This window comes from Enhydra lutris, unplaced genomic scaffold, assembly GCF_002288905.1.
Source record: "Enhydra lutris kenyoni isolate GAN:26980312 unplaced genomic scaffold, ASM228890v2 scaffoldscaffold30, whole genome shotgun sequence".
Lineage (NCBI taxonomy): Eukaryota > Metazoa > Chordata > Mammalia > Carnivora > Mustelidae > Enhydra > Enhydra lutris.
In genome coordinates, this window is record NW_019154114.1 from 12,740,347 (window position 1) to 12,764,271 (window position 23,925).

At 47.2% G+C, this 23,925-nt stretch overlaps 1 protein-coding gene across 1 annotated transcript in view; it reads right to left on the reverse strand.

The window, feature by feature from the left end:
- LOC111152950 (ADAM metallopeptidase with thrombospondin type 1 motif 18) overlaps positions 1-22,112 on the reverse strand; it is a 136,335-nt gene extending 114,223 nt beyond the window's left edge. Inside the window, exons 1-3 of the mRNA XM_022511698.1 lie at positions 22,023-22,112; positions 21,837-21,927; positions 18,700-19,016 (exon numbers count right to left, since the gene is read on the reverse strand). Coding sequence (XP_022367406.1) covers positions 18,700-19,016; positions 21,837-21,927; positions 22,023-22,112 — 498 coding nt within the window. The remainder of the gene's footprint in view (positions 1-18,699; positions 19,017-21,836; positions 21,928-22,022) is intronic.
- Positions 22,113-23,925: the final 1,813 nt, after the last annotated feature.

The window sequence follows — 23,925 nt, forward strand, 5'->3', positions numbered from 1 at the left end:
GCAGCCGACTGAACAGATTCACAACCCACTCACCGATGAGTTGCAACCCTGGGTTGGAAAAGGACATCTTACATAAGGAAGCAGATTTTGTTTTCCAAATGTGGGAATCAGGTTTTGTTTGTTTGTTTTACATTTCATAGATTCTCAAAATGCGATGAACATGGGAATGACTCAAATGCAGCTTCTGGGGCGCCTGGGTGGCTCAGTCAGTTGGCCATCCGACTCTTGATTTTGGCTCGGTCCTGATCTAAACCGCCACCCCTGGCTCTGCATCAGGGAGGAGTCTGCCTGGGACTCTCTCTTTCTCACCCTCTGCCCCTCCCCCAACTTATGCATTCTCCACCAAAAAATATGTAAATTTTTTTTTTTTTTTTTTTAAGTGCAGACCCAAGCACAGGGTCCCAGAGATTATGAGAGCTGGAATGGGGCCCAGGAACCTGAACTTCTGTCAAGCATCCAAGCAATGCCTCTGTAAGGAGACCCAGAATGACAGTTTGATAAATGCTTCTCCAATCCCATCCCTTCATTTTCAGGTGAGGAAACCAAGGCCCAGATATGCACAAGGTTACAAAGGAGCTAGTAAGAGCCTTGGGACTAGAACCAAATCTCCAGGGTCCTAGACCATCTCAGCAGACAGGCAACCACTTTTTCCCATTTCCGCCTCTGTTGAGAAAGTGAGTAACAAAACCGAGCATCTGCAGGGAAGAAAGCTAATCACGGAAGAGGTCTCTGCAGAAATTAGCTAGAGCCAAACCCAGGACCGAGTACAGGTAGCTCGTCTCCCTTCTAATCAATATGGCAACACAATGTGTTCAGCGAATCTTTCCAAAACCCTCCCTTAGATCCTCAAACCTCAGAACGTGGCCAGGAATGTAATATTCTGGCTTCTCAGATACTCTGTTTAGCAAGCAGTTTGGCAAGATCCTCGCTTCATTTCAAACTGGTTCATTTATTCCAGCTGAAACCCAGATCTTCCTGCAAGGCGTCAATGACGTGTAAATGCCCACCGCCTACCTGTTCTAGGGGATGAGCTGAAGACGGCGCACGGCAGCAACAATTCATTGTGGTGGTAGGTGCTCCTTGAGTATGTGAGGCTCCTAGAGCCAACAGGGAGCACCAAACACCCCCGCACCAGCAGGCATTCCTTACCTCCCTCACCCACCGTACAGCACTTGGACCTTCTAATTTATTTTATATTCACTCATTTGTATGTTTATTGTCTCTCCAAGGCACTGTGATATGGGTTTTGCATGAAGAACGTAAGACTGACCACAGTTGGAAGAGGTCTTATCCCTATGTTCCTGATGAGGAAAACAAGATACACACAGAGTTCAAGGTCTCCCCGAGGTTCTCGGCTCACGGGCACAAGGTGCCGAGGTTCACGGTAGGGGCGGTAGGATGCTAACTCCCTTCTTCAGAACTACCAGGCTCAGTGCTCCAGGATCTGTCCTGGTTGGTAGTCAGTACACACTTGGTAAGTAAGGAAATTCACTTGAAGGAATACTATTATTTCATTATATTAATATGCAATGTGGAGAGGCGTATTGGCATAGCTATGCATTTCCACAAACACACTACGAGAGAGAGAGTGTGAATGAGTGAGTGCCAGGCACTGTGACTGATGCTTGAAATACAATGATGAGGGGAAAAAAATCGTACAGGCAGGGCTCATGTCCTCGTGACACTTGTCATCGAGTGGAGGAGACAGGCATTACTGAGATAATCGCATTGAATCAGTAGGCTGAATAAGGTGGGTATCCGTCCCCAGTGTGGGTGGGCATCACCCGTCACTCACGGCAGGAACAGAACAAAATGGCGGAGGAAATGAGAACTTGCCCCCTGCCTCTGGTCTTCAAGCCGGGGCACTGCGCTCTTCCTGCCTTCAGACTCAGCCCAGAACCACACCTTCAGCTCTCTTGGCTCTCCAGCTCCCCCGCTGCAGGTCCTGGGACTTCTCATAATATGTGAGTCAATCTCATAGTTTTATTTATACACATATAATTTATTATGGGTGTACAAATACAAACACACACGTATATATGCATATAAAATACACACATACATTATTATGTTACTATATAATTATGAATTAATCAACATCTTACTATCTAGTAAAATATTGATATGCATACATATTAGTACTACACGTGTATAATATATGTCACATACACACCCTTGCTTCTGTTTGTCCAGAAACCTTAACACAGCCCCAGGTATGCTCAGTCTACCACCAAGAATGGAGGGGGAGGGGGGCTCCTCTGAAAAGCAGTCACTGCCATATTCCTGGACTGAGAAGGTCTCCTTCCTTTCTGGAGAATGGAAGCCATGGGCTCCTCATTTCAACTGTTCCTGAGAAAACTCTCCTCCACTCTTCTGGCCTAAGGAAGGCCAGGCCCAGCTTGGGAAGGGCATGGAGACCTCATCTGCCAGCTGATCTCTTGCCTCTCTGTGGGGTTGCCGGCTTCTGTGAGCATGGCCACTGGCAAGGAAAAATGTGCTTAGATATCATGTGAGAAAAATATAGCAAGATAACTAAATTTTCTAATACGTTAAATATGATCGTAAGTCAGATACAAGGCATTTTTGACTGTTCACTGATCTGGGTTATTTTTACCACCGAACCCTTCTGTGAGAGATGGAACTTTACACTATAGTGTGACAGTACCTCTTAATGTCCTGACCTGACCATGGATCTTTTTAAAACTCTATTTTGCTCCGGTTTCTACATATGGTAATGAGCAGAACTGCGAAGGTTATTATGAAGATCCAAAAAATGAGACCTAATAAAGAGGTTTCCACTCAAAAATAAAAAAAGCAGAAGTTAGTAAGCTAGCAAGTTTTGATCAAATATAATTAGAAGAAAATCCATGCATAAATTCTGAAATTTTTCAAAACCTATTTACCCTCAATTATGTTCAAAAGAAATAATTGACTTTATTTTACATCTGAATCCCACCATCAGAATTACCCAACTGTCTAGGAACTATGTCATGACTAAGGGCCTCCAAACCCAATTATCAAACTGTATATACCAGAGACTATTCAAAAGAAAACTAATGACACTGGGGAAGTACTTTTTGGAAGATACACCATCTTAGCAAGCTAGATAAAAACGGAACCTTTCTCTTCTGCCCATTTACTTTCACTGTATACATCTGAGGACTTCCAGATAGGAGAGGACTAGAGCTATCCTGTCCAGGACGGGCTCTGGTCCTGAGCACTCAATGAGGTTGGTCTGAACCAAATGTGCAGTAATTGGAAAATGCACACTGAGTTTTGAAGACTTGAGTACAAAATAAAAGCAAACTATCTCAGTTTTTTCATGATTATATTTTGAAATACCATTCTCAATATCTTAGATGAATAAAATCTACCACCATGAATTTTGCCTGTTTCTTTTTACCTTTTTTTTTAAAAAATAAGACTACTAGAAAATTTTAAATGACATATGACACATATTGGTTTGTGTTACGTTTCTACTGGACAGCACTGTGCCACAGCAAAGAGGGGATGGAATTCCTTACGTCATAAAGAAGAAACAGAGCATGGGGGAGGAGACACACACACAAACACACACAAACACTTCTGTTGTCATTATTTAAAAATAAAAACTCACTGCCTACTAAAATTAGATTCATTAAAAAAATATCTTCAAAGACGCAAATGAGCTGCATATGAACGTTGGGCAATGTCATCCATCAATAAGCATTCTTGGTTTACAACATTTCCCCACATGTCATCGTCCAAACAAATCAAAGAAATCAATTAAAAGCGGTTATGGAGTGTGAAGTCATCCTCTAAGTCAACCGTGCAGAGCGGTCTCTCTCCAGCTGCTCACTGACAGGCCTGGGGCGTGCTCTCTTGTGTTTGCTGTGTCAACCCATCTGCAGTTACTGTCGGCAGACATGGAGAGGTGTGTAAGAACAAGACAACTGACAAAGTAGTGAATCAAGAAGACAGATGATACAGCCAAGATGCGCCATCACAAACGACTACCGACAGTGGTAGATGTGGTCATGCTCTGTGCAGTGGGCTCTGCGCCCACGAAATGCCAGTTCACAAAGTGCAGGCAAGGTGTCACTGCACTGTTGTGATGGCCGGCACGGGATGAAGGCCCCTGTTGCATTTGGCTTGCCTGCTTCCTCTGCGGGACGTGGAGATTCTTGGCAGAAGGTGTCCATGACTTCTACAGTCCTATCACAGTTAGTACTTTCATTTCAAAGGGACCAAAACTAAGGGTAAACTAGAGGAACAAGAAAGCGGGCTATGTTTCATTAGAGTGAAAGGTCCGAAGTACTTTAATTTCCGGCATCAAGCCTGTGATGACTATTCTCGGGGACATAAAGGTGGCCAGCAACTCTGGACTTATGTTCCATCCTCTGTGAGACCTCCAGGTGTCCCAGAATTTTATTTCATTGGCTCTGATCCCGTGACATGCAAATCCTTACCAATCACTGTAGTCAAGGCTATCTGATCTGCTGACTGGTCACTATGAAACATGGCACCTCCACCCAAACTCCGAGGACTTGGGGCAGAGGTGAAGAAGGTAGGTCCCTAAGGAAAACTGCAAGGTTTTTACCAAAAGACTGGGGAAAGAGAGGCCAGAGAGACAAGAAATCACAGGAGGCCAGTGCTCTCTCTGAATCCCCATAGCTAACCTGCACATAAGGAGACACACTGATGCGTTTTTCCAATGAACCCTACATGGATGCCTAAGGAAAACCCAATTCCTCACACATGCCCAACAGAAATGATGTGTGTATTTCTAAATGACCAGGATGTTAATTACATACGCTCGTGTAACAAATTTTTATTGAGTGCCTACTATTTTTCAGGGTCCATTCCTGCCACTGTAGACACAGCTATGAACAGCAGAATCAAAGTACAGCCCTCAGACAGCCGCTGTTCAGGCAGGGAGGGAGGTATATGCAAGATAATAAAGTCTTTACTGTATGAGTGATAAAGAGGATGAAGAAGAAGAAAGCAAGTTAAGGGGATGGCAGAGTGACCAGTGCAGGGAAGAGCTTCCTGCAATGACATTTACACAGACATGCAGAGGACATGAAGGAAGGAAGTAGGCGAATATTTAGGGGAAGAGCATCCAACGAGCAAAGTCAATGCAATAGGGGCATCTGGGGCCATGAAAGGTGACAGAAGCCAGAAGTGCTGGCAGGCAGGGAGTGTACGATGGTAGAAAAGATAGGAAATTAAGCCAAAAGAGCCTGATCACATAGGGCGTTGCAGGTCGTGGTCAGGAATTTGGATTACAAACTATGAGTCACAGAAAGCCAGTAGTTGCCAGAGGAAAAAAGGTGAAATAAACTGAACAAGTTTGAGAAGGACAGATTATAGGGACACAAGAGAGAAGAAGCATCAGACTAGAAGCTGCTACGAGAATCCGGGTGAGAGAGGAGAGCGGCGTGCATCACGGTGGTGGCAGGAGCGGGGATATCAGGTAGTTGGAACTGGGTATATTTTCTAAATACCCAATTCAGCTGGCCCATGAGCAATGAAATGAACAAGGACAGGTGCATAAAATCACCCGCTACACACATCTGCGTTTAAATGCTTGCCCACCATATTAAAAAGTAGTCATTCGATTCTTTTTTGTGTTCTCAAGGTGCTTTAAATGATACTTAAATTGTAAGATTAATTTTGTTGCACTCTTATATGTTTCTATTCCAGTCGCCATTACTCTCCAGCTTCACTCTGGAATATCTTAGAATTTAGGAACCATATTACCATTTTTGTATCTCCATCATCTATCATAGTACTCAACCACATAGGAGGCTGGAAATAAATGCTTTGGCTTAGAAGGTGGGTGGGTAGAAGGGGGTGGATGGGCATAGAGATGGGTGGGTGGTAGGCAGGAGGAAGGAACAGAGGGAAAAGAAGAAATGTCAAGCAATTCGCCAGGCATACAAACCTACAAATGACCTTAAAGAAGCTGGGTAATTTAAAGGATGTGGTTATTATAAAAGTACCAGGTACCAGTGTGCTATACATTCTCATAGGGCAGGTCTATTCAAGGAAGGGGTAAAAGTGGTGGGTTCCATCATCAGGTCAGCTGATGAGTTGATTGCATATGAAAGAATGAACTCCCTTATGTTGCATTCCAATTAAAACAGAGCTCTTTGCCTCCTCAAGTACAGTGAAGTTCAAGTATGTCCAACTACATGCAGTAGATAGAAAAATCCAGCATACCTTGACAAGATTCTCAGGCTTGAGCACACATTCATAAAACATAGAGAACATTCCAGAACTCATTCCAGAGCCACCCACTGTCCCCATTGTTACAGATCCACAGGATACAGAGATTTACAGAAGGTTGGCAGCAAACCCCGAAACGGAATCCACATGCATAGACTCCCCCTCCCTCTTTCCTTGTAAGAACACAAGGGTAAAATTTATTATAAATATATCTCTGTTTCTATGGGGCGCCTGGGTAGCTCAGTCGGTTAAGCATCTGCCTTTGGGTCAGGTCATGATCCCAGGGTCCTAGGATGGCGGCCCACATCAGGCTCCCTGCTTGGCAGAGAGTCTGCTTCCCCCTCTCCCTCTGGCCCTCCTCTCTGCTTGTGTGCACACGTTCTCTCTCTCAAATATATGTATGGATATGTACATATATATATTTGTTTCTTCAGACATCCATTTATTTTCAGCAGTCTGGGTTGGCATTCTGTGCAACTCAAAAGCAAATACACATCCTTAAAAAGATTTCCAGACTATCTTTCACTATTGTCCAATCCACGCCCAGTCCCCAAGCACCATTCACAGATGGTCTCCCCAGCAACATGCCTCAAAAGCAAAAATCATTATTGAATCATCATATTACTGAAATCATTGCTTTTTTTTAAACGATTTTATTTCTTTGTTTGACAGAGATCACAAGTAGGCAGAGAGAGAGAGGGAAGCAGGCTCCCTGTTGAGCAGAGAGCCCAATACAGTAATCGATCCAAGGACCCTGAGATCAGGGACTGAGCCGAAGGCAGAGGCTTAACCCACTGAGCCACCCAGGCACCCCTGAAATCATCACTCTTAATGACTCCAAAATCAATAGCAAGCACACTATGGAAGAAAGACAAACATACGTGAATACATTCTATAAAAGAACCCAGTGTGTGACCGGGCACTATCCATGATCCTCAGCCGGGGACAATCATACCCAAGGGACAAGTGGCCATACCTAGGAGCACTTATCAGTCCTAACTGTGCAGTGCTCCTGGCATCTGCTGGATAACAGTCAAGCATCCTAAAATGCACAGGACAGCTCTCACAAGCAGCGATCCCTGTGAGTAGCTTCCTGCTAAGAAAGCCGAGCTAAATCGTGAAACAATTTCCTAGGCCATTTTCAACAGGCAGTATCTATGGACACCCACTGCTTCTCCTTGAACCCATGGTCTCACGTGCTCCACAAGGTAGCATGAGCGTTTGGGGGTGATGTAAGAAGACTATGGCCCTGGAACCAGAAGGGACTTACCATGTGACCCACCCACTGCACAGTCAGCATTGGAGAACATCTCTGTGTTACGTTTTTACTGCTGCATAACAGATCACGAGATACGTAGCAGCCTAAAACTCACAGCCATTGATCAGCTCGCGGTTCTGCAGGCCAGAAGTCTGGGCACAGCGTGACCAAGTTCTCGACTCTGGGTTTCTTAAGGCCTGAATCAGGGGTCAGCCAGGGGGCTCCTTCCTCACTGGAGGCTCTGGGAAAGAATCCACGTCTAGGTTCACTCAGCTAGAGGCCATTCTGGCTGCTAGGGGCCGCCTGCATTCCTGACCATGTGGACCCCCTGATCTCCAAAGCCAGCAACGGAGACTCTCCCATATCAAATCCCCTTCGCTATGAACCTCCTTGACGTTTCCTGATTCTGTAAGATCATACGATGATCGATGATCGGGTTAAACCTACCTGGAAAATCTCCTCATCTTAAGGTTAACTTATCTGAAGCCTTGGACACCTGCAAGACCTCTTCCCAGCAGTACCTGAATTAGCGACTGGATGAGTAACTGGGAGGGCGTGTGTGCTAGATTCCCAGATTTTGATCATTTCCCAAAGCTGAGTGAAGATTACATGGGAATGCTCTGTGTTATTTTTACAACTTCTTGTGAGTCTAAACATATCTCAAAATATAAAAATGCCTTCAGAAAGAATAATTCTGCCAAGATCCCATAACTAGTAAGGAAAAGCGATGGGCTTCTAAAATCTCACTCATTCTAACATGCCATCCGCCCTCTTAAACTACTGCACAGGCATTTCTAAAGTGACCGCGCTTCTGGAGCCACTGGCATTTGTCAGGACCGGGGCTCTCGATCTGGACTGTGCAGGAGAACCAGGTGGGGAGCTGTGGAAACACATATGCTCGGGCCCCAGCCCCAGATCTTCGTCTTCGATTGTTCTGGGGTGGGATCGGGGCATCTTTTTTTTTTTTTTTAAAGCTCTCTATGCCAAGAATCACTGATCTATGTGGAATTGAAGAAACAAAACAGAGGATTACAGGGGAAGAAAGGGGAAAAATAAAACAGGCCAGAATCAGAGAGGGACACAAACCGTAAGGGACTCTCAATCCTAAGAAACAGACTGAGGACTGCTGGAGAGGAGGGGGTGAGGGTTTGGGGTAACTGGGTGATGGGCATTAAGGAGGGCACGTGATGTAATGAGCACTGGGTGTTCTATAAGACTGACGAATCACTGACCTCTAGCTCTGAAGCTAATAATACATTATATTTTAATTAACTGAAGTTAAAAAAAAAAAAAAGAATCACTGACCTAGACATGATTTAATCATTGTTACATATGCAGGATTAAAGAAAAATTAGTACTTGCTTTACACGCAAAATGAATCCTTTTAAAGGCATGGAATTTGTTTTGCTTTAATGAATCTCACTGAAAAATGTCTATAAAGCCCTGAGATAAGACCAAGACATAGGAAAATATAGGACATACACATCTATATGTGTGTGTGTGTGTGTGTGTATGTGTATTATGTGTGTATAATATTACACACACACACACACACACACACATATATAAAGCATATATATAAAGAATAAGAGTGCAATTAAGCAGTCTTTTCCCTCCACCACATCACTGTGCTGCCTAAAACAGACCTATACTCCATAATCAACTAGGGGAATAATTGTGTTCATTGCTTATCAACAGAGAAATTAATTTGGGGTAACTCTTCATTTGCCTCCCGGAAGTGGCAAAGAACACTACAAAAGGGAGACAAGGAATCATAAAATCACAGAATGAACTCACAGACACTAAAAAGCAGTGTCTGTGTCAGGTTTTTACTGCTGGAGAGAGAACTTGGGAAATCACTGGAGAGATAATCTCCTTTTACTAGTTTATGTCAGTCCCTTTCAAGTGCCGTCTCTCAAGTAAGGGTGGCCGACTTCCAGTAAATGAGTGGTGTGCGTGACATAATTTATATTAGAAAGCATGCCCCCTTGACGGGTAGTGGTAATAAGGGCAGATAAAATATTCTGGAGCTCCGCGGCATGAATAAGCAATGAAAAGAATTCAGCTGCAAATGAAATCCCTGGCTACTTCAAAGGCGTCCCTTCAGGAGAGGTGAGCCTGCCGTCCAGAGGGAACGCTCTCACCAGACCTGTGTTCCGGCCTCTGAGTGTACCCTGCCCCGTAATTGGGTAGAGAAACCGTGGGAACAGGCTTTCAGGGAAATAACTGGATGTAACTGACAGGGAACTCCTGGTTTTGCGGACAGAGATGGCTGGGAAGCCCGGGAAAATGGTTTTGGTCACGAAAGCCTTAATGGGCGGTGCTCCTTGGGCCTGTTTCTGTTTGGACTTCAGGAAGTAATCAGCACCACTTCCTCATCAACTGGTTTTTGTTTGTTTGTTTGTTTTGGTCAATGGTGGGAAACCGTGCAATTTTACCAGAACATCTGCTCCGCTGGAGAGAACCATTCTCCTAAGTGACTTTCTTAGGGTCATAGAAAACAAAGGTGAAATGAGTTCATGGGAACTTGGCATGATTTTCCACTAAGGTGATAGCCAGTGACGTTGGGTGGCTAATGTCACTCTCAACAGGGAAATTTCTGGCCAGAGTTAATGTCTAGTATGGGTTTGGCACCTCCATTTTTCCACAAAGCAGGTCTCTCGGTGTCTGTCTCTTTCGTGGAATACAGAATTGCATACAACTAAGAAGACCGACCAATGTACGTGTTTTCTTCAGCTGCAGCAAAAAGCTGGACGCAAACCCATTAACCAGAAGGGAATGATTAAATACGCAGCAGTTAAAAGAATAAGACAGATGTACATGTACTGATAAAGAAGGAACTCCAAGATATACATTATTTTCATGCATTCTCCCTTCCCATCAAAAAACATGCTTCAGGAAAAGTGTTGGCTAATACAATTTATGTACATTTTAAATGTGAACACATGTATGTGCACACGCGTGCACACACACACACACACACACACACCCCTAGATGTAATAAACTCGGGTTTCGAAAGGAACTTCAAAGCATTAGCTGCAGTCCCTGGCTCGCTGTCCACCATCCCTGACTTCCTTCCATGCATGAATTCCCATATCAATACGTAAGTGAAGACCTAACTTGGTCTTGTTCAGATATGCAGATGAAATGGGCATGGCCCTCTGAGGCTTAGAGAGAGAGGAGAGAGCAAATAAAGTCCAGAGCTCTGGACACTTGCTCTCACGTGGGACAGAGGTTACAACTGGGGCGTCACCGCTGAGTAAGGCACGTGAGACCCCAGGCGCCCACGGCAAGGCTGGCCTCCTCTCCCGAGCGCGGAAGGTCCTGGTTGCAGAAGGAAGACCAGCAAGGTCAAAGAGCCGAGTCAGACAAAGACAACAGTGACGACATCCCTGGGTACCGTGGACCCAGCCTTGCTGAAAGCCAGCCATCCTAACACAAGGCAAAGGGGGTGAAGGTGGGAAGCATGAATTCAAATTATTTCAGAGCCAAAAAATGTACTTTTTTAAATGCTTCACCTAGTTTGAGAAGGAGTTATTCTACTCGCCTGGGAAACTTCCAAGACACACAAACAAGAACAATCCGTTTCGATTCACAGGAGCCCCCCCTGCCTGCCCCCCATTAGCATACACACTGGTGGATGGGGGTTAGAGCGCGGACAGTCACATTCCGCGTCGCGGTGCATTCCGCAAAGCAGAAACGACTGCCCCAAAGAGGGTCTAGCGGTCCTGCTTCCCCTGAAAAGATTCTTCGGGGATGCGTTTAGGGCATTAATGCAGTCAACAGCGCCTGCTGGGTTGAGACCATCTGTGAAGCTTTTCCTTTCCTTTCCTCAAATGGACACCTAGGCTCTACCCAGGACCCACGGAATTCTCTGAGGGAGGGCCCGAATGTCAGAGGCTGGGGATTTGTTTCCAAGTGCCTGGGTCTTCTGGAAACGCGTGGAGGTATAAAGGCCACTTAAGACCTTGAATACCCGTATGCTCATAGGCAGTTAAATGTTATGAAGGCCCCAGCCCGTGTCTTAGCTGAATTCTCCTCTCCAGGGCTCCAGTTTTAATAACTCAGGAAGTGCTCAATAAATAGAAACTATTACTATTATCTTGGCGAAAGCTTTCCCGCCTGTGGGTGGTAAGGAGCATGGGCATTAGCCAGCTTTGGAAACTCCTTTATGGAAGGAGGTTAGCAAACATGATGATTACGCCTCTCGCGTTACCACTACTAACATTATGACTATGGGCTAGGCGCTGTTGCAAGCACTGCACATAGAGCATTTTTCTTCCAATTCAGCATCCATAAACCCCGTTATCCTCATCTTACCAATGAAGGAATTAAGCACAGAGATGATCAGGAATTTGACCTGAGCTATGCGGTGAGCAGAGGCCAGAGCCGGGACTTCTCTAAGTCTGAGCTCGAAGCCAGCACACGGCACTCTTATAACCTACGCGCCCCGAGCCCAACCTTTATGGATCTGTTGATCCTTCCTCTTTGATTCTTTAGCTTTCTCTCGTTTCCTTCCTTCATGGTAGATAACGTTGGGGTGACCTCCCCTGACAAAATCTCCAGACAGCCTCTGCAGGACGTTACCACCACCAGGAGCCCTCTTCCTTGAGGAGGTTCCAGAACGACAGCCATTTCCTTCCCAGACCCCCTCCTAGTCCAAAGTCAAGAGTAACCAAGGACCGAGCACCCAGTGCATATCAGGCTCAGCCCTCCTCGTGAGTCGCCACAGCCCCCGGAGAAAGAGGGAGAGAAGGAAAGAGGTACTGTCTGCGTTACAGATGAGAAAACAGGTGTGGAGCAAGGCAGAGAGCGTGGCACTCACAATTCTGGAGCTTGGGGGCGCGCTCCTGCAGGGGCCACCCTCTAACAGGCAGAGAGCATGGGGGAAGGGTCAGCACTTCACCCTCCTGTGGAAGCACCCCCCCAAATCAGCCTTGGGATCCTGCTCTCTGGCAAGAACCTCAGCTAGGTGTTCAAAAAAGAGATTGGCCAGCATTTTGCTAAAAGTACTGCTAACAGCAAATAATTGTCTTCGTAAATCATCTCTGAAGAGTAGCCAAAAACAAAACAAAACAAAACAAAAACACCACTTTTTACCCTTGATGAATCAGGAACCTAAGAAAACATCTCTGATTTGGGAGAGCCTGTACCCAAAAAACTTATTAATACAGCCCAGTCTAACCCTTCATTTCACATGTTCCTCTCAAGTCCCAAGGGAGTGTATGTAATTCAGCAAACCCCCGCCTAGCTAAAAAGGCCCCACAAAGCAGGAGAGCCTGGTCTCTTTCGGCCTGTCTGGACTAAGGTCATTTAACTTCAACCCTTTTATGAATGGAAACCAGCTTTCTAAAGACCGCTGGGCAGGCAGTGACCAGCACCAGACACCTCAACGGCCGAGACTTGTGAGTCATAAAATACTTCTGAAAAGAGGAGATCAAAGCGTCCCTCCCGCCTATTGAAACCCAACTGCTTCCAAAGCTCCTTGCAGGGACCCAGGCTCTCCGGAGGATGGGTCCCTGCAGTCACCATCTAAAAGGGCCACCGGTGAGAAAGACACGAGGACACTAGGGCAGCCAGCCATGCAGGAGAAACACCACTTACGGTTTCATTGTTGGGGACAAAGAGAAGAGAAACGAAAGAAAAACTAAAAGGCAAAATCAGGCGGTGTGTCAGGAATGGAGGCTGGAGGGATCTCCTGCAGACTTGATCATGGCACACTTTCCAGGGAGCCCCTGCTGCGTCTCTGAGGCCCCTGACCAGAGACAACTGAAGACACCAACAGACCATGCCTCCACTCTTGCCGGCTGGGTGTTGGCGGAGGTTATGTACCAACGGTAAAGTACCAAGTACCGTCAGTACAGATCTGGGCAGGAAAGCAAGATGGGGGACGTTTCGGTATGCCTGGTCCTTCGCTCTTCACACGGTGAATGGAGTCTGGTGTTAAGGGTTTGTTAAGCAAGAGGTGCATTGCCCTGGTAATGAGGTCTATCGGGTATCAATAAAGTACGATGCATCTCAAAGTTGTTCTTTCATGGTGAATGCAGAAACCTGCACAAGTGGCTGATGAAGTGCCTTGAAGGAGGGAGGTGCAGCCCAATTAGTATTACAGTCCCACCTCCTGGAGCTCCACAGTGCATATTAGCATAGTAAGAGGTGTGAAATGTATCACAGGGAAGACCTTATCTCACTGCGTTTAAACCTAAGGTTTCCCTTACTCTGTGGAAGTATCTGACAATGAAACCTGTTACATGGTCATGAGATCCTTTTCTCCCTGGAGCATCTCGCACCAGTTAGAAATCAATACGTGATCTATCTTTTTTTGGGTGGGGGGGAAGCATCACTTTGATTTTCTTGTCACTACTAGCCTATGAAGAGATACTCCTTGGGGGGAAAAAAAAAAGGTTCTGTGACCAAATAAGTTAGGAAGGTGCTAGGTGTAAACAAAGGTCTTTAAAGTAGGGCATTTCTAAGTTGCTAATATGTTAATACGCACCGGTAAAGCTCGGAGATGTGGAGTTAGCACTAATTTGACTATGCTTCCCCCATTTTTAAAAACCCTACTCCATGAACTTTTTCTACAAATTAGAATATGGTATCCAACTTGTTTATGACTCTACCCACCGTGCCCTGAACAGAAGCTCATCAATAGTTGTTGAATAAAATAATAATTCAGCGTGTCCTTTTAGTCAGCTCTTAAAATAGGACATTTCCATTAAGTTTCAGAAATGGGATCAGTGTCTCAAACCAACAGCTTCTTTTTTTTCCAACAGCAATCATTAAAAAAATCTGCCTATACGTTCATTGTCTTGATCCAATGGTTCTCTAATGTTCATACGCATTAGGAGTCATTTGGAGAATTGAAAACACGCATTCCTGAGCTTAGCCTCCTTGACCTTCTGTTGTGGGTAAAGAAATTCACATTTTCAACACCTCAGGCAAAGTCAAGGCAGCTGATCGCAGGCACTCTGAAAACACAGTCGTAATGAAAAGGAGCTCTAGGGTGAAACGTTTTTTGGGCAGAAAGGCCTTTTGGATCTCCCAGGATATGGGAAGACAGACACAAATTTATTCAATCATCTCAAAAGACAGGACTAAGAAATACAGGGGAGAGTCGTGAGAAGGTCGGTGGTGGTTCGACATCAAGAAGACTATCCCAACAATGAACCTGGAGGTAATGACCTTCTCCTCACTGTGGTGGTCAAGGAGGGGCGAGATACAGAAGAAGGGAGGTACATGGCAGGTGGTGATTAGGTTAGCTTAACTGTGACCCCAAGATTCTGCAGCCAAAGGCTGCAAAGCCGGACACCTTTTCCCAGAGTGCGAGACAGTCTGCTGTAGGGGGCGTTGGTGAGCTGGAGCGCACAAGCCCCCGAGGACAGGCACTCGAAATTTTTAAAAAATTATCCTGTCCAAGAGTCACAGTGGGCGGAATTCGCTCAGGGAAGTTTGCAATTTCTGTTTTGTCTATTATTCTAAGTAAATAACTACCTGCTCAACTTCTGAATAAAGTTAGCCCTTTCAGTTGTGGGGAGGGGAGGGCATTTTAAGAAAATATTTTGAGCACAGTTTAATTCTGAATTATCGATGGAAATTCGCTGCCAGAGAAATCCTCACTGGAATACATAGGTATACAGGTAGGCAGGCCTGTACTTACACATATATTTTACTATTATGACCCTCCTTTGTTTTCCCACTCTCTCCTGGGGCTTCCCTGGCAATCCAGATCACCGTTAGTTCTCCCACGGGTACTTTGTTCTTGAAGGGTGACCTACTGGCCTGATACACCTGCATGCCCTCCAGGAGGTTGCTGTAACCCCTACAGGCATTCAGATGCCAGATGCCCAGCTCCACAGCAGGAGGAACCCTGGTGTAGACACTTCCAACAGAAGAGCCTCTACTTCTCAGTCTCCATCATTCATGTCAGCTTCTGGGTCAATATAAGAACTGCTTGTCTCCTTTAACATGTTAACTCCGAGGAGTCTCTCCAAAAAGCATCTAGAGGTTTGTTGCTCTCCTGAACTCTTCAATCATTCACTGTTCTGAATACGTGATAGTAATTGCTAATTAACTTTAGCGAAGATATGAACCCCTTGTTTGGCCAAAGAAGCAGGGCCAAAGTGTTCTAGGTGGCGGGAAGGATGAAGACATTCTTGCTCCTGCCATGATTCTTTCTCTCTATCACCATCTCTCAATGTTCCTAGTCAAGTGTCCCCTCCCTGAGCTCAGCTGATCTCAGGGTGTTCACTGCTGCTATCTGATAGTGTTTCACAAGCAGATCAATGTGTTGTTAGAGATTCAGAGCCACGACAACAGAGATTTTAAGTCAGCAAAGCAGTGTTTTTGCTCAGAACTCTTGTATCCATTTACAGAGAAAAGGAAAATAAAACCATAATGTAGGCTGGAAACATTTATACGCTATGTCCGTGTGATACAGAAAGATCACGAAAGAGAATACACAAATGGCTGAGAAGTGTAAGAAATGGCTCAACTTCAGCAACCATTAAGACAACACAAACTAAACCCATATAATGTGGTACCACTTCACACCCGTTGTTTTAGCAGCTATAATGGAAAACACAGACAATGGTAAGTGTTGGTGAGGCAGTGGAGCAACTGGAACGCCCATACGCTCTGATCGCAGGGCAAATTAGTACAGCTAGACCCAACAGCTCACTGTTAGGCAGACTTCCAACAGAATGTCCATATGCTCACCAAGAGGCATATACAAAAATGCTCAGCAGTACTCCAGAAGCACCCACACCAAAAACAACTTAAATGCCTCCCGACAATAAATGGCAACACGTGAAATAGTCCTCCAGAGGAATACTGTATAATTTTACTTACGTAAAATATTCAAAGAGGCAAAATTAAGCTAAGTTAGTAGTTAGGATAGTGGTTACCTCCTGGCAGGGGGGAAGGGACTGGGAAGGGGACACAGTGGGGTCTCGCGGGGGCATCGGTAATGAAGATCTTATTTCATCTCGTTGGTGGTTACATAGGTGTGAACTTTGATTTTTGTATTTTTCTGTATATACGTTTTATACTTTTCTGTATATACATTACACCTCAACACAAGGTTATAAAACTTAATTCCGAGTGGTGACCAGTTTCTCAGTTGGGCTTCTATTCTTTTCTGTTTTTTTCTTGTTGTTTTCTTCTTATCGAGCATGGGTCTATGGGTTTGTGTCTCACCCTTGCTTGGCAGGGGCATGGAGACGTGGGTAATACAGTGGGGAGAAGCTGGATTCTTGCCCTGCCCCACAGCAAGCCAGTCTGGCCAGGGTCAACAAATCGGATCATCAGAGTCAGATGCCTAGAGATGGCAGGAGTCTGAGAAATTATTCTACGTAATTCAGGAGAGAAAACTGAGACCTAGAGAAGTTATTTAATGAAGTACATGTGGCTGGTCTGTTGAGCAGTGGGGACAGAATCTGAATTTCATGATTCTAATTCATGTCGGCCTTATACACAGGCAGAAGTGGCTGTCAGTTACTTCTTAGACACCATCACAATTTTCACATCACGATGGAAAATTGTAATTTGCCTCATTACTAGGTGTTCTGGGATCATTTGCTCCGTATGAATCTCCTCTTTAGGAGAAATCACCTGACATCTATTAATATGAGGCAAGTGATCATTGGCAGAAAGTGGAATCCCAAGAGAAATCAACATCAAGTGGCTAAGTTTTGCTGGAACTAGAACAGCGACAGGGCGATTATTCCCTGCCAGGAATTGCTGTTTTCCCTGGAAGCATTTTCCCTGGAAGAAGTCACTTAGTCCCCACAACCCTGTGATGTAAACCCCCTTATTATTCCCATTTTAGAGATGAAGACGCTAAGACGCACAGAGGTTAATAACTCGCCCAAGGTTCTACTAGTGAGTGCTGGCGTGCAATGGCCCAGAACAGACTGCTCTCACCCAGTGTGTTACGTGGACTGGGCTAGTCCAAGCCACTGTGGTGAGATGCCCAACCTCCTGAAGGTGCTAGGGTACTGGAACAGACAGGAGAGCGGGAGAAATAGTAGAATGCCCAGAAACGAGCAGGAGACTCATCACAACCACAACCAAGTCAAACAAAACTCCCAGGATTCACGTGTGTGTATGTGTGTGTGTGTGTGTGTGTGTGTGTGTAACCATGTCAGAACATATAGGTCATCAACGAGTCATACTAACCGTCTAAATGGATCAAGCTTTGTTGAGACTTCTTAAATCTTTGCTTTGCCCTATAATTCAAAGATTACACCAAAGACTATCAGAACTCTGTGACGAAAGGTGTTAGCTAAATTTCAGGCCATGATGTGAAAAAGAAGTTAAATAATAAAGTCTTGACTAGTGAAGGACGTGGGAGTTTTCATTCACAGGAACCTACACCAGCCCCTCTTGGTCTGTGTCCTGATGCACCAAGTCCATTACCAACTACATTCTCAAATGGGCTTTCTCACACTTTCCTTCTTCCGGCCGTGCCAGGAGCATGACCACGGGGGGTCCCAACAGAGAGACACTCTGACGTCTGTTCAAGACGCTCGTCAATTGCAATGAACCCGGAACCCCGTTTACAGCCTCACAGATTTCACTGAACCCTGAGACAAGCATCCTTTACACCAATACCCTTGGCCTGGAGCTCCACTGTTGAGGATTCCACCGAGAGGAAAGAACGCTTAAAGTGCCCTGCACCCCGGATGCCATGCTCAAGCCCGCCAGCCCTCAAGCACACCACATCACACTCTAAAAGGATGCCTTATGTGCGCAGGACACAAACAGATTAGTTAAAAGAAAACAAAAGGCTTCCCTTCCACGGTGAAGGTTGGGCTTCATGGGGGCGGCCGAACACAATTTTGCATTGAAATACAGTTTTCCCATTTCAAAGCAATGTAGAGGCAATCAGCTTGTTAGATTTATATAATGCCTGGGTCTCCCAAGACTTTTTACAAAGCGAATGGCATCCATCAAGTTAATTTCCTTGGGGAGCGTCTCAAACATGGAGAATAAAGAAGCCCAGACCATTAAACATCAAAAGAATGTTCTAAATGGTAATTAAAGTTCTATTCTATTTTCTTTTTCTGGGAGCAGATTAGATTAATTCAATTGAGAATATTATAAGTATCAAAGCTGACAGTGTGAATGTGCCGAGTTGGCTGGAAGAACGCTTAATATTGCAGACATCTGTTCATTCAAGTTACACAAAACCCACGAACGAGGGAGTCGCCCCCGAGCGTGGGGTACTTACCAAGCCGGCACACGTAGACACAGCGACGGAAGAGGAGCTGTCATTTCTGATAAATCCCTGATAGAAACATCGCTGCACTGTGGGTTCCCGCGTCTCGGAAGCACCGTCTTTTCCAAGTACCTGGACGATAACGTGACTGCTCAAAATCGCCGAGGGCTTAAGTTCTAAATGTAGTTCCTGTCCAAATGCTGAAAATCGGTAATGCAGGGAGCTGCTGGCACTCTGCGCCGATCGCTTTCTCCTGCCGTTGTGCAAAATGTCGTGTGAAATATATGACCCGCCCGAGTCCACTTCTACCGGCGTGACAAAGACGTAATCTGCAATGGGAAAGGTTTCGCTGTCAGCACCCAGAACCCACAGCCCCAGAGGGTCCCCCTGCCACAGGCTGGCAGAGAGCAAACGCGCAGCTCAAAGGTGGCTTTGTTCCCATCTCCATGCACCTAGATCGACGACAACTCAGAGAGGCTGGACGAAGGGAGCTCTGTGGCCTGTGCAAATGAGCTCTGTGATGGTAATTCCGACAGAAATGAAAAGTCAAGCACGGCTTCGTGAATGTCAAGAATGCTGGCGGAAAATGCCACAACTCTCTCTCATGGTCTGCACGGAGACAGATGGAGTGAGTACATGAGTCAGAGCCATCCATACATAAAAAGTGATGGGGGGGGAGGGGAGAAAATAAGTGTAAGACCACAAAAGAAGAGAAAAGAACTTTTTTTTTCCCCCCTGAGGAGATTAACATCTTCGTGTTTAAACTGAATTGGGAGCATTTGGGGAGGCTGAGTTTAAATTTCAAATGGTAACTGACAGTGCTGAGTAACTTGAAACCATCTCAGATAACGAGCACCTACCAGCAGCTTCATATTTCCGATATTAACTATATGTGATAATAAAACCCCAGCACCTGTACAGCTCTGAACATTTCACTCCGAGCTTTTACAGGGACAATCCCATTTCGCTGTAGACATAAAATACAGTGGATGCATAAAAATGCCTCAAAATTGTCAGAACTTTCCTATAGTGTCTGATGTTTAAGATTGCTCAGACATGTTGGTGGGGGAGTGTCAGTCAGGGGACACCTGGAAAGGCAAGTTTCAAAATACTTTCCCCCTTGCTCTCAAGAACGGCACTAATTGCTGCTTGTTCGAAAGGGGAGGAGCTTAAAAAAAACAACAACACTATTTGCTGCTGGAAAATTGAAGCACGCACACTGTTTTCTATCGCAAAACGTGGAAACTGAGAAGTATCATCACAAAATGATTTGGAGCATGCCTTCTGCGTGTTCAGACACACTCCGCGTTTCCACTTTCTAGGCACAGAATGGGAAACTAATTTGGAAAGTGTTTAGAAAGATTCCAAATAACTAAGAGGCATGTTTGAGTCACTTCGGTCCTTGGTTACTGGAGGAGGAAGAGAAAGAGGAATTTCCCTTTTCCCAAAATAGTCAACAACCAAATAAGAAAAGCTCAGGAATGAACAGAAGCCCTGTAGCTAACAGGAATCGATGTGGGATATTCTAATTGAGCCTACATTTGCGGGGGGGGGGGGGGATCCCAACAGGATCATAACTTCAGCTGTTTTCTTCTGTATGAACCATGTGTGACCCTTATTGCTTGAGCAATTCCCATTCTCACAATGGACTTTATATCTTGCCTCTCCCATTTTCTCCTTGAGTCCTTTAACTAGAAATACTATCTAACTGACACACGTCTTTAAAAACAACTGGAAAACTTTTTCTCCTCTTTTAAACTTAAAAAAGAAAAAAAAACCCACTAAGCACGCCATAGACAATTTCTCTTTCAAAAATCGGCTACGTTGCTTTACAGGTAGGCGACTTTTGATTAAATCCAACTTTTTCTTAGTAAAAAAACACCTCCTTCCTCCACCATACTAAAAGCTAAGTGTGAAAACCCCGCCTGCACGTGCTCTAGACTGTACAAGAAGTTATTTCTTACCTCCTTGCCCAAACCCACCCAAAACTCTGCCTGCTTCTACGCAGGAGGCCATGGGGTAGCCTTCTCCAGCCAACCGTCCACGCACTCAGCCCACAAAGACCCCTGCCCAAGACACAGCTACAAGTTTGTTTCCAAGGGGAGAATGAGCAGGTGGATGGTACTCAGCGCTGGACAGAGAGAGGCAGTCAGAGCCTCCTGCAGGGAGTGATCTAATCGGTCAGCTCCGGGACTAAGTAAAGATGCGGTCCGGAAACTATACATGGAACAATGAGGGGTTGTTTTAGAAAATGCAGTCAGCCCCCCTGGGTGGACAAAAAGTGAATTTCTCAAGAGTTCATTCCTGGCTCTTTCCTGTCCCCTCACTCACCCACATCTCCCTAGCCTTTACTCCATGACTCTGCCATGCCCTGCCTCCCCAGTATGCCTTGCTCTCTCCCACTGCAGCGGCAGATAACCCTGCAAGGCTAAAAATTCTAGAATCTGGGTTGGACATCAAGGTCTTGCTAGACACCTGGATCGGCTCTTCTCCTGTAGCTGGTGGGTGCCAACGAGAAGTTAATAAATGACAGACCAGGAAGGTGTTCTGGGACCCCACAGTTGGGAGCCTCAGAAGAGATAAAGGCCCCAGAGATCTCAAGCTACCTGCTCTCCTCTCTCTCAAAGCAGTTTTTGGGAACTCGTGACACAAGGGCAGGGGAAGCAGAAAAGCAAAGGAAGATCAGGAACACAAACGGGCAGAAAAGGGAGGAGGCAAGAGGGGGGAGGGGAGGGCTCACAGTTTTTTCATCTTCCACCAAAAAAGTAGCTCCTGCAGGCTTTCCCAAAGGAGGAAGGGAATGAGGAAGGTGCCTTTTGATATCAACCATCTCGTCCACTTCCTAATTTCTCACCATAGTAAGGATTTTTTTTTTTTAAACAAGCCATCTGTGAACGAAGGAAAGTACTGTTTTCTCATTTATGGGACTTACAGCTTGAGGCACTGATTCTTTTGATAAGTTCAGAGTCCTGACCACATCCCCACCACCCTCCGCCCCCAAACAGGAGCCCCTTCCAGGACGCGCGCACACCTGCCAGGTTGGGGAGGAGGGCGGTGGCAGGCGCCTTTCTACTTTTCTCTCTTTTCGGGGGGGGAAGAAGGGGCAAGCGACTGGAAAGGTCCTTCTCGGGGTGGGAGCAAATACGAACCAACGTTTAATCCGCCGCCGCCGCCGCTGCTGCTGTCACTGGCTAAGGCTGCGGCGACCGACGCACAACAGAGGCAGCACAGCTGGAGCGCCTGCAAGAGAAAAGGGGACACCGCGCGTGAGGAGGCGCGGCGGGGCTTGCGCCGGGCGCCCCCCGCTGTCGGCGCGCCCCGCGGCGGGCACCTGCCTTGGCCACGCGCCCCAGCCCCGCCGGACCCCACGGCGGGCCCGAGCGGGCGGCGGGGAGGGCGCACGCGAGCAGGAGGGCGCACTCCATGGTCAGGTGCGGGCGCGGCGGCTGCGGGCGGCCGGACGCGGCGGGCGGAGCGCACTGGCCGCGCGCATTCTCCCCGCCGGCCCGGAGCGCGGCGCCCCAGGTGCGGCGCCAGGTGGGAGCCGCCGCCGCTCACATCGCGGGCCGCGCGCGCCGGGGCCTCCCCTCCTCCGGCCGCCCGCGCGCCCTCCCTTCTGCCGGCGCCGGCCCGCGGAGCTGCCTGCCTGCGGCTCCCGGGGGGCACGGGGGCTCCCCGGGCCCGGGCTGGCGCGCGCCTCCGAGCGCAGGCGGCCGGCGGACTCTGTCCGTGCCTGCCCGCTCGCTTGCCCGCCAGTCTGTGCGTCTGTCTGTGTGAGCGTCTGAGGCTCCCGGGGAAAGCAGCGCCAGCTGGCTCCCCCGGCGCGCCGAGCCGAGCGCCCGCCTCTCCACCGCACGGTGATTGGCGACCAGCGGCTCCCGGGCCCGTCCGAGCCCCCGGGCTGGTGCAAGGGCGTGGGATCCCCGGCTCCCGCTCCGAGGGAGGAGGCGGAGGGGGAGGGGAGGTGGGGGAGTGGAGGGGAGGGAGGGGGGAGCGCCCTGGGTCAGGCTTGGAAAACGTAATTTAAGCGCACCGCGGGCTGAGCGGAGGGGGCAGGCTCAGGTAAGTGGCGCGACTCCTCCCGGTGCCTGTGCAGACTTCTCTTGGACAAGTCTTCCGGCGAGACAGCCCTCGTATTCGGCGTTCGCAAAGCCTCCCAAGTACCAGGTGCTACCCAGCCCCCTTGTCTCATTTACCTCGGGCCCTATTATTGCAAGGTGGGAATTATTAACCCCTCGAGAAAGACGAGGAACCTAGGCTCAGCTGGGCTCAAGGGAGCCTAGCTACCCAAGGAAACCGTGGGCGCTGGCAAATCTAGGGGAGCCCGGAAGGCTGGAACCCTGAGTCTGGTCGCAGCCTGCACCGATGGCGGTGGCCTAGCTGCTTCTCCTCTTTCTTCTCCCTGTGACCCTGCCTCCAGCTTCTCAAGACTGAGCCCTGGCCCCAAACACTACAACTCCCAGAACTCAACCACCACAACCGTGCTGCCATCCCCGTGAATGTGCGGCTCACTTCCCGCGTGCCTGTTCATCTACTCGATACACTTACTTGATCTTTGGATCCCGACTGTGTGCACAGATGAACGGAATATAGTCTAGGCCGGGAGGAAAGGCTCTCACATGCCAGAACCCAGATGATCAGAAATACTATAAAGGAACAGAACAGGCTCCTAAAGTAGAAAGAATAACAGCTCTACCTAATTTAGCTAGGAATAGGGATAAGAGTGTGTCAGATGTCTCTTCTGAGCTGACATTTCAAATAATACCAAAGAGAGTGCTAGTTCTACAAGGGAAGAGAGGAACAAGGTCTTGTGTGTCAGCAGAGGGGGCACAACAGAAGTGAAGGTCTCTGGGCGTGAAAAGTGCTCGCCCTGGTGAGCGAGTTACAGTCCAGGGGGAGAGGCAGAGAGCGGAGGGGCCAAGTCGCCAGGACCTTGTAGACTGGGGTAAGCATGCAGGAGTCTTAGATTTAAGATGTGTGAGAGAGAGGGGGGAGGGCAGCATTATCTCTAATACAGAGTCTCTGATCTGTGGGGATCAGGACTAGAGTTGCTAAGGTCGGGCCAGAGGGGTAAGCAAACTCACTAGAGTCAAGGTGAATAATGAGGCGTCCTGGACCAGGATGGTAGCAGGAGAGGGGGATGTGGACCCTGCTGCAGTCCTAAGAGTACCGAGGTGGTTAAGATGAGGTCCAGGTCGCAGCTTAGGACAAGTGACAACTCAGTACGCATAGTCTGTT